Source organism: Leiobunum rupestre, chromosome 1 (assembly GCF_980474605.1).
Source record: "Leiobunum rupestre chromosome 1, qqLeiRupe1.1.hap1, whole genome shotgun sequence".
Taxonomy (NCBI): domain Eukaryota; kingdom Metazoa; phylum Arthropoda; class Arachnida; order Opiliones; family Sclerosomatidae; genus Leiobunum; species Leiobunum rupestre.
In genome coordinates, this window is record NC_143384.1 from 84,759,125 (window position 1) to 84,770,780 (window position 11,656).

General features: G+C 36.7%; 1 protein-coding gene across 1 annotated transcript in view; it reads left to right on the forward strand.

Moving 5' to 3' along the window:
* The window catches only part of LOC149968630 (uncharacterized), a 163,449-nt gene extending 155,149 nt beyond the window's left edge, over positions 1–8,300 (forward strand). Inside the window, exon 3 of the mRNA XM_090168108.1 lies at positions 7,852–8,300. Coding sequence (XP_090024234.1) covers positions 7,852–8,235 — 384 coding nt within the window. The 3' untranslated portion in view covers positions 8,236–8,300. The remainder of the gene's footprint in view (positions 1–7,851) is intronic.
* Positions 8,301–11,656: the final 3,356 nt, after the last annotated feature.

Below are 11,656 nucleotides of genomic sequence, written 5' to 3' on the forward strand. Positions count from 1 at the left end.
TTTTATTATAATATATTTAAATTATTTTGTAGTATTTTTATTTTATTTATTTTAATATAATATATTTAAATTATTTTGTAGTATTTTTATTTTATTTATTTTATTATAATATATTTAAATTATTTTGTAGTATTTTAATTATTATGTAGTATATTTATTTTAATTATTTTATAGTATATTTATTTCAATTATTTTATAGTATATTGATTTCAATTATTTTATAGTATATTAATTTAATTATTTTGTAGTATATTTATTTTAATTATTTTGTAGTATATTTATTTTAATTATTTTGTAGTATATTTATTTTAATTATTTTATAGTATATTTATTTTAATTATTTTATAATATATTTATTTTAATTATTTTATAGTATATTTCATTTAATTATTTTATATTATATTTATTTTAAATATTTTATAGCATATTTATAATTTTTATACTATATTTATTTTAGTTATTTTATGGTATATTTATTTCTATTATATACATAAAATAACATACTCTAAAATAATTAAAATAAACATACTCTAAAATAATTAAAATAAACATACTCTAAAATAATTACAATAAACATACTCTAAAATAATTAAAATAAACATACTGTAAAATAATTAAAATAAACATACCCTAAAATAATTAAAATAAACATACTCTAAAATAATTAAAATAAACATACTCTAAAATAATTACAATAAAGGTACTCTAAAATATTTAAAATAAAAATAGTATAAAAATTATCTAATTCAAAAATTAAGGACCATCTAATTGAATCAAAATTTACAATTTTTAATAGAGAGAAAACAAGGAGATACACCATTTTAATTTTTTTTTTAATTTCAAACACCAATGTTTCCCCGTCAAGAACACCTACAATATATATTCCACCCCTGCGTTTAACCCCTTGGTTTAACACCTACGAAGCTAAGCTACCCTTATCAGTATGGCGTAAGAAGAGCGCAGGGTTGGCAAAAAACCGTTTTTTTCCTTGAAAAGTCCACTGGTATGGTTTTTTGCCTGTTAAAACCGGATTTTTTTAAATCATTCATTTGCCTTGTTTATTAAATAAAATCGTGTTATTTTCCGTCCTCCACTATGTTGCCCATCCGCTTTTGGCATCCAACACCAGCCTTGGAAATAAGTTTTTTTTAAAACTGCTCCTTATGACCAGTGACCCCTAGCTTATGAATTATAATAACAGTAAATTACTGTCGTTACACTTAATTACAGCAAATTTGGGATAGTTCCATAGACTAAACGGTATGTTTCCCCCAATAAAAAGCTCTTTTTTGGTTAAGTAAAGAAACGTTTCTTAGTGATTGAAAAGTCCGGATTTTTTCATGGATTTTTTAACGTGGATTAACCCGGCTTAAACCACGTGGATAAAATTGGACTGGTTACCACCGTGCCAACCCTGGAAGAGCGTAGGCTTAAGCATAATTAATCTTACCTTGAAAGAGAACAAAGTCACGCCTCCCGCCAAAACGCGCTTTGCCATACAGGCCAGTGCAATTAGAGTTTTATACGGGGAATTTTAGGTAAAAGCTGGATTTTGGCATATAAATCGAACATACCATAGAAAAAAATATACTGAAGTCCCAAGCTGACGGACGCTTGCGTTCCAAGGTGGACGATGCGCGATTTACTATATTGCCTACAACTTCGGTTCTAATTGTCCCAATGTTTCGTACTATATTTCAATTAAAAGCTACAACCATGCACTATATTTCATATTAGCTATCTGTAGCCATTTTTTAAATTCCACGCTTTTTAAATTGACCCACCCACTTTTCTTTTGGCAATTTTGAATATTATTCAAAACCCACATACAAATTAAAATATTTGTGTCCATCGACAAATACAATTAAAACATATCTTTCATTCGATATATTGGGGAAGAAAATACAACTAACAAGAGGAAAGATATTTGAAATTTAATGTTTCGAAATTTCTAAAACAAGCTGGTCAAGACCAAAATAAATAAAGCTGGTTGATTAATTAATTAACGAGTTAATCATCCTAGAGATAACAATGACGAAATAAATGCAAAAATGTATACTTTTATGTCTTTAGCATTCAAGTTCGCGTCGTCCCCATTTTCCAATATGGACGCCAATTTACAAAATTATTGTAATAAATATATTTTGGCAACGAAAGTCGCTTAAAATACAATATCAGCTGCAAAAGCATTTTTTTTCTGATTTCTAACAGATAAAAAATATCGAAGGATTCTTGCGGCGCCATTTTCCAAAATGGCCGCCTGATATTTTTGGAAAATTGATTAAAATGAATTGGTCAATAATGCAAGTTTATTGTCATAAAAAACTAATTCTATAACATTTGTATGACTTTGAATGTTTTAAATTTTCTTAACCAAAATTAGTGCACTATCTAAATTTTGCATTATCCTCGTCGTCATAAGAAATTGAACCCGCATTGTTGCAACTGTTCCCACGACAATATGCGCACATTGCTGTGCACACAAGTCCACCATTTTTGCATATGCAATTCGTTTTGCACGATTTTTGCAACCAAAAGTAATTAGCCTCAGAAGATTTTCTGGAGCTGGTGAAAGAGTGGTTACAATTAGACTTAAGGTACCATTGGATGTCCGTTGCCATCGCCATTCTTCAGGATTTAAATCGATACCTTTCCATTTCAGTACTTGTACATATACTCTGTAGGAGTGCTGTTGTGCTGCCGCACTTGTTGGGGGTAATTTCGCTAGTTCAAACTATGATTTGAGAGCTAAGCGTGCTAAAGAACGATTATAAAGCCGTGTTCACACTAGACACTTTGGAACCGTTTTTAAACGGTTTCGAAAGATAAAATTTAACATTTTCGGTGTCAACTGTATTAATAGCCATACGATAAATACATTCGATCTTTTGAAACCGTTTTAAAACAGTTCCAAAGTGTCTAGTCTGAACGCGGCTTAAATGTAGTACCTGCAGTCGTTTAAGGTGTCAGATTGTTTACCACCGTAAAACGAAACTAAAAATCTTTCTCAAGCTATGGCTATATCACTGTGTCCGTAAACTGTAAATATTGAAACTGCTTTTTGTAATTCTTTGTTAATTTCCAAACGTTTTAGTGCGGCTTTTTTACCCTTTTCATATAGCGCTGAGGTAGTGTCACAACCAGTTACCGCGTAAACGAAAAGATGATGCTCTTTAAGATTACCCAGTCGGTTTTGAAGATAATCAATTTTAATTAATGTTACTATAAATAGATATCCGAATCGGTAAGTGATACTAAAGGTACGAGCACATCCGTGTCTTCAGAGACTTTGGTGACAGTGTGTCAGAATTTATAGCCCGGTGTACCTAGCAACAGGGGCCATCTCACCGGAGGGCGATCATCATAGTGCCCTACGCGTCCCCAAGCCCGGACAGGTGACAAATCCAGCATGGGTAGTAGTACCCTACTACTGATGGTCGCACCTTAGACGCAAGCCACTCAACCCAGCAGAAGGTGCAGCAACGGGGGGGACAATCCCCACTTCGCACACAGCAGTGGGATTAAGAGTGGATGCTATAGCAATTCCAGCCGACACCGTACCTACGTAGGTAAAGAGTCAAACCCTTTGGAAAGAGTTCCTAAAGGGAATTTACGGTCACACAGCGGTCCACATAACCCGGCACAGCTGGCACCGGAGATCCCAGTGGGCTCCAAAAGACCGGAAAACAGGACCACCGTGCCCTCATACGCTACCCAATCCGCCGAGGCGGCCAGTTTGCCTGGACCCTCTCCGTTAGCCTGAGCTGAAGCTCAGTTTCCAGCCCAAACCTGACCGAAGTCGGAGGTGGAGATAGGACCATTTGATCATAGCTAATATCTCCAGGTGCACCACTGCCCTTATGGGTTAAAAGAGCCGGACCCCGACTCCCCGGTAAAGCCGCCAGTTAGCACACTCTAACCCATTTAGGGCCAGACTATGGTGACATAAGTCTATGTATTTGTACCCCGCTGTTCCGAATAAAGCACTACAGCGGCCTACGAAACTAACCAGGCCGGGATAAAAGTGGTGACAGGAATATTATTTTTTTGCACTACGCTAATTGCAGTAACCACAGTAAGTCGGTCGGCGTTCTCTTGTGCTCCCCCCCCCCTTCGATGGCCGTTAAATTTAAATGAGGTTCTGAGAGCCAGACGTCACTAGCGTGCCGGGAAGACGTCACGAAAATCTACCCCTTTTAAAATTCATTCCTCTTAAAAATCGCAAAACCTTGGTAAAAGATACCCAGCTAGGTAATCAAAAGTGAAAAAGGCGTCGAAAAAATTATTCGATAGTAATTTTGCAGCTCAAATTGTATTTTTAGCGACTTTCGCTGCCAAAATAATCAGCTAGGCTAATGCCCAAGGCACCACCTTAGACCTAAGTCATCATGCGAGTTTTGAAGCCATTAATTCAGGTGGCCGGGTTACAATGCGTAGGAGGGTGGTGGAAAGCCCTGCATGCCACGCGATCGAGCCAACAGCTCCCTACACTAACTATTACCGTTAACCTCAACAAGTTTAGAGGTTACGCGTAAATTAGCGTCCATATTGGAAAATGGTGACGACGCTAAAGACTTAACATAAATTTTTGCATTTATTTCGTCATTGATATCGTTAGGAGGATTTATTCGTTAAATAATAATTAATCAACCGGCTTTATTTATTTTGGTCTTGACCAGCTTGTTTTTGAAATTTCGAAAAATGATATTTCAAATATCTTTCGTCTTGTTAGTTGGATTTTCTTCCACAATATCTCGAATGAAAGATATGTTTTAGTTATATTTGTCAATGGACACGAATATTTTATTTCTTATGTGGTATTTGTATAATATTCAAAATTGTCAAAAGAAAAGTGGGTGGGTCAATTTAAAATGCGTGGAATGTCAAATATGGCTACAGATAGCTAATAACAGTATTGCAAATAAAATATAGTGTATGATTGTAGCTTTCAATTGATGTATAGTACGAATCATTCCGACAATTAAAACCGAAGTTATAGGCAATAAAGTAAATCGCGCGTCGGCCATCTTGGAACGCAAGAGTCCTTCAACTTGGGACTTAATATAGCTTTTACCTAAAATTCCCCGTATACGGCCCATTTTTATTTTATCTGTCCTGGCCTAATAGGACGAGGTGAGTCCGGAGTCGTTGAATAATCATCGGTTCGTGATATAAGTCGTGTTCACACTAGACACTTTTTAACCGTTTTTAAACGGTTTGGAAAGCTAAAATTTAACATTTTCCGTGTCAACTGTATTAATAGCCATCCGATGAATACATATGATAGTTAAATTTTACAATTAGTACTTTCGAAACCGTTTTTAAAGTGTCTAGTGTGAACACGGCTTTATTGTGAAAGAAACGGAAACAACGGATACACTAAAACATATCTCCCCATCGACATAGATATAAAGTAGAGCATACGGAGAAACTTCATTATTGTTGGGCAATATTACAGCAAAGGCTAGTGTAGATGGAGTTATTATCAGGGTTGGACATGAGGCACTAGTCACTAGTCAGGGACTCGCGGCATTTGTCTACTAAAATAAATGCTCTGACTACTAAAGTTAATCGAAATCTGCGGGCTCACTAGTCAATTTGACTAGTGAAAAATTATCCTTAATATTCATTAATAATGGCGAATATGGCGTATCATAAATTCATCATTCATTAATCCTATTTAAAAAAAGGATAATAAACTCGTATTTCAATTCTGACGGCTAAAGCAAAATATTGGCTGTCCCTTCTTGTTTTTATATCCCCATTTTTACCCCCACTAGTCAGTGACTACTAAAATAAATTAAGGTATGAGGCTCACTGGTCAGGCTGACTGCTGAAAAAAAGATCCTTATGTCAAACCCTGGTTATGATACGCTGCCGCAGGACCGGTGGCCTTTCCATTTCGGTGTAGAGCATAACTAAAGTGGCACCATTCAATTGAAGGCAAATACTAAAAGGCCACCAAACTACTGGTCCTACATTTAGCCAAGGTAAGTGCGAACTTAGCCAACTGTTTGTGACAGTTTCAAAAGCATTTTGCGCGATGATTTTAGAGACCTACCGAGGTTACCGTCCATTAATCGTTTTTTTTAAATATGAGCATTCACGGTATATTAAAAAGGGCCCACCTCCCGTTTATCGATTATTTTTCATTTTTACGCTGATTCACTTTATTGTTGAAAGGACCTACCTTTAGTTAATATATTTCACATTTTAAACGAATCTACCGTAATTTTTTATTTACGTGTATTTTAAAAAAAATGAACAGCGTTTAGGAAGTTATTTTGGCATTACAGTATAAAATCGTAAATATCCATACTGCTATAGTTAAATTTAATTAAACACTTCCAGTCTCAAAACCTAATAGTAAATCTTCTTTAATTTACGTTCAAAAATAAAGTTTTCCATAGATCATTTTGACACCTCGCCAAGCTTTTGAAGCCTCTTTCAAACCAATTTGTAGTACCCCTGAACCCCCGTTCCTACGTCACTGCCAAAGTTCCTTCCCCTAAAGATAATATGGTGCATTCGCCGAAAGCAAGCGATCAGATAAACTATAAATAATTTTTACCTGAAACTAATGAAATGAAAGGGTCATATAGCTTTTGATTGTGGCTATTTCGAATTTCTAGCACCAATGACAAAGTTCCGTCCTGGTTGATTTTCGCTAATATTTTAATTTTAATTTGTCTTAGGTCATTGTATAAACAACACCAGTTCATAAATCTCAAAGAGCCTTTGATTCAGAGTGAAACCGGCAAAATGAGCAGCGGAGAAGAAAAGATGCACAAGTGTTCAGAATGCGCCTACGCAACGAACTATAAGTTTACTTTAATTCGCCACAGAAGAACTCACACGGGCGAAAAACCCTTCCAATGTGACCAGTGTAACTACGCGTCTGCACAAAAGAAGGATTTGATTATCCACCGAAGAACTCACACAGGTGAAAAACCCTTCCAGTGTGACCAGTGTAACTACGCGTCTGCAAATAACGGTAGTTTGATTCGCCACAGAAGAACTCACACGGGCGAAAAATCCTTCCAGTTTGACCAGTGTAACTACTCGTCTACAAATAACGGTAGTTTGATTCGCCACAGAAGAACTCACACGGGTAAAAAACCCTTCCAGTGTGACAAGTGTAACTACGCGTCTGCTTATAAGCATGGTTTGATTGACCACAGAAGAACTCACACGGGTGAAAAACCCTTCCAGTGTGACCAGTGTAACTACGCGTCTACAAGTAACGGTAGTTTAATTCACCACAGAAAAACTCACAAGGCTGAAAAACCCTTCCAGTGTGACCAGTGTAACTACGCGTTTATAAATAGCAGTGCACTGATTCGCCACAGAAGAACTCACACGGGCGAAAAACCCTTCCAGTGTGACCAGTGTAACTACGCGTCAACAAATAACGGTAGTGTGATTCGCCACAGAATAACTCACACGGGTGAAAAACCCTTCCAGTGTGACAAGTGTAACTACGCGTCTGCTTATAAGCATGGTTTGATTGACCACAGAAGAACTCACACGGGCGAAAAACCCTTCCAGTGTGACCAGTGTAACTACGCGTCTGCTCGTAAGAGGCATTTGATTCGCCACCGAAAAACTCATGCGGCCGAAAAGCCCTTTTTATGTTCAAAGTGTGAATATCGGGCCAAACATAAATACTATTTACTTTGCCACGAAAGAACACGTCACTCTCAGGAAACAAAGGCCCAAAAATGCCCCAGTAGCGATCAAAACTTCTCTACCAATGAAACCCTTCAAGTGCACCATCGAATTCATGGTCTAGCTGGAATCCAAATTGGCACCTCGAACAATCACCACCAAGAAGTAGTGCGCCAATCACAGCCTCGTGAATTTGACCTCTCTGGTCCTCAAACGAGAGGTAGGTATTGTTTGGTGCAACTGCGACGTTTAACGACGGAACAGATTGAATCTCTCACTGAAAAGCCCCACTACGCCCACGCCGTGAAAGCGGAAGTTGCCCAACCTGACGCAGACACCGCAACCGTCGAGAGAGGAATGGTGTTCGGCTACAATTGCGTCAATATCGATGTCAGCTGCGTCAAACAAGAGCCATTTTATGACTTCATCGACCAAGTTCCGATTGCGACAGTCGTAACGAGAGAAGAGTTGGAATATCGCCCAGTTGGGGACCATAACGAGGGTGTCCCAAGGAACGGAGACACACCGATCAAGATCGAGTTCCCTCACGAAGTTGAAAATTTGTGAAGAATGACGTTGTTAATGTTTTTATTTTAGAGAGGTTTGAGGATCATATTTATAAACTTAACTAAAACAGTGAAAGTAACTCGTACTGTTAGCAAATGCCTTGAAAAGACTTATTTCGTAGACGTCTTAAACGAAGTATTTTCATTTTTAGACTTTTTTCAGATAGTGTTCGTAAATAGAACGTCATTTTATAAAATTTTAGATACTTCAGTTTCTTTATTTTTGTAAGCATTATTTGTTTGGGAAACGTTAGTGGGTTTTACAGGTGTAATTCATTCAGGAATGGTTTTCGCTGTTGGAAACTTTTCCAGTAGTGGTTCACGTATGTACTGGAATTTACAATTAACTCGAAATCATAAAAATGGGCCTTTACAAAGTTTGAACCTAAGGCCGCGACGAACTGCTGAAAGCCTGAAACTCTAAAGTGAACTGATAATGAATTGGGGTAACGGTGCACCAATTTAAATATTAATGAAAACTCAATTATGACAGAGTGTATCTTACTGAAATGTTGAGGCTTCAAATTTAAATGCAAAATGTCTTGATTAATTGGGTTAAGCCGTTGTTCGCATTTTCTCATACAGACCCTCGTTAGTTAAAGCGAGAAGCGCCTGGTTGCTATTTAGACAAAAATATTAAATTAGGAAAATGTTTACTCCAACTATTCTGAAGATGGCACCACACATTACTTAGGGCTCTCCCGCTTGATCGCATTCTCCGTGGCAGGTGTTAACTGAACGGGCTACGGAGCAGGCGTGGCGCGCCTTTATTGAGAAGAAGCGTTAAAGCACCCTAGTGTTGCGAGGCGCCATCTTCAACACAGTCGAAGTAGAAGTCATCCCCATCGGTGCAGACGCTCGCTAATCTATCTTCCCTTTGGCAAACAAAAATCAAGCAGGTTTTGAACTTATGTAACCTGAAAAAGCTAATTAGCCCATAGAAATCCCACAGGATAGAATGATGCCGCCCAGGTCAAAGAACCATTGTAGAGTATTATATTTGGGTGCCTAAAGCGCTACTAAATTATATATCCCAAATCCTAATTCTTAATTACGATGTTTAATGCCAAGGTTACTGAAATGTATCACCTTACGCCGATGACGTTGGATTGAGCGTTGATGACTACGAGGTAAGTTTCCGGAATTATTAGTGTATAATGTTATGAGTTAATTCCGATACTGGTAAGTTTGAATTAAGAAGCACTATGAAGTCCTACTTACGGTCTCAAATAAACATAAACTAAACTAGTGGATCTTTTTAATAGTAGCCGTCGATTAAAAAGTTATTGAATTGTAGAACAAGGCTAAAAAAAATAAAAGGGTGCAATAAAGTTTAACCCCAGGTTGTCAGTATAACTATGTTTTAATTTAATATTTAAAAAACTTTTCAAGCATCGCTAGGTTATGAGCATAGAAATAGTACAAACATATGATTTCTATAGTTATAGGCAATACGATAAAAAAACTTGTATTTAAATTTTAAAGTATAAAGGGGTGTAACCACAGAAATCCCGTTGAATCCTGAAAAAGGCAATCTCAATTACTGGAAATACTGCTTAGGTGTAAAAAGTTGTCAGAACTGTTATTTTTCTAGATAAGATATTTGTCAGCAATTCAGGCATTTAGTGTTTTAGAATTCGTATTTAACATATCAGGGCATAGACAGAGGGGTTTCAGTGTCCATAGCTTTGACTGTATTATATTTTCACCAGTTTCAAGACCTTTAAATGTTTAACTCAGTCCAAGCCCACCCCTTTTGATGGGTTTGGGTAACGCCACTGTAATATGTTTTATAAGTTATCACTTAATATGCAAAATGTTTCATGATATACATAAATTTATTTAACACCATAATTTAAATAAATTCATTCTGTCCTAAGACTGGACAGAACAAATAAAGATGGCGGTGGCGAGGGGCTGACCACTATCCGTAATCGGTGTGCTAATGTGTTAAGTAATCGATTAGCACTACGAAAAGGTGCACTCGTTGTTATCGGTTTTTCCTAATAATAAGGATTTATGTTCGGATCTTAAGTTTCAAATCGATACAAAATGCTCGGATCAAAAATAGATGGAAATATTAAAGCAAGTGTCGGCTCTATCATTGCCTACGTTATTATTGATTGGGTCTATATATCGAAGATGGCTATGGTTGCTCAGATCGCTGGGAAGGTGCTTCCACCTAGTATTGACTTTAAAAAACGTTTTATCGTTTATTTTCAAGTCGACAATTACGTGTTTGCCGAAAAGCCAATCCAAACGAGGTCGACTGAGCACGTGATTATAAATAGTCTTTTCTGATACGTGATTACGAATACCCAATGACCTAAAAGCATGCTTTTAAGCCACGCCATATGGGTAAATTGTGCTGGGTAATGTGCCTAATCAACTTGTTTAAATTTGCACGGTGGCGACAACTGTTGAGCGAGAACGCAACTACACTAGAGCCGACACTTGCTTTAATACTCTGTGATTTCAATGAAAACCTACAACCGCCACTAACTTGTAAGTCTAAAGGCAAGAAATATTAATGATGCAATTTATCACTTTACTCAACTCATCACCAACCCAACAAGACTTACTTTAGACTCACGAACCCTAATAGATCATATTGAGCTATTTCAAGCACTTTATACAGGGTGTCTCAATTTGCTCGATCAGGCCATTTTTCTCAAAAGGTATTTATGCTAGGGTTCTGAAATTTCCAGGGTTTATTTGTTAGATATGGAAGGCTTTGGTTACTAAATTTCAGAAAAATCCAACGATTTCGTGCCGTTTTGGAAAATTTATTTTCTTCACCGGTAGGTGTCACGCAAAATGTTTCAATAGAAAAGTTGTAGGGCATAGTCGAAAGTGTAAAAATAATTTTAGTTCGGTTGAAAAAGACCTATTTTTCACTGAGTTTGGAGGTCGGGGAAAAAACAAGTTCTACTAGCAGGCAATAGCCTTTAACGTAAACAATCGTACATAATCACAACACACGTACATTTATTTTAGGGAACGTATGCTTTCAGCTATGTAGTTAATAATCAGATCTGCAAAAAGTTATTGTTTAAGAAAATTACTACGTTCATCACCTAATTAGACAAAGTACACAAAGACCGCGTCTTCCATTTCGACGTGGTTACGAGTAAGATCATCAAATAAAGATTTGTAGACCAAAAATTACGCTTATTTTTCTTTTGTTGTTTTTTAGCGTGAAATATCAATTGTCCGAGTAGTATTTAAAGCGTTTACATTTCAAAGTTAAAACATTATCTCAACTTGGCTGATTGTTGTCCAGTATGCCTCTTTACACTCGAGATCAGCGCGCTCATATGCTAGAATTATTTTACGGAGAAGGTCGTCGTAATGCTACTCTAGTAAGTTAGTTATTTAGACGAAGATTTCCCAATTGCAGACCAAGTCATACGACGGTTCTT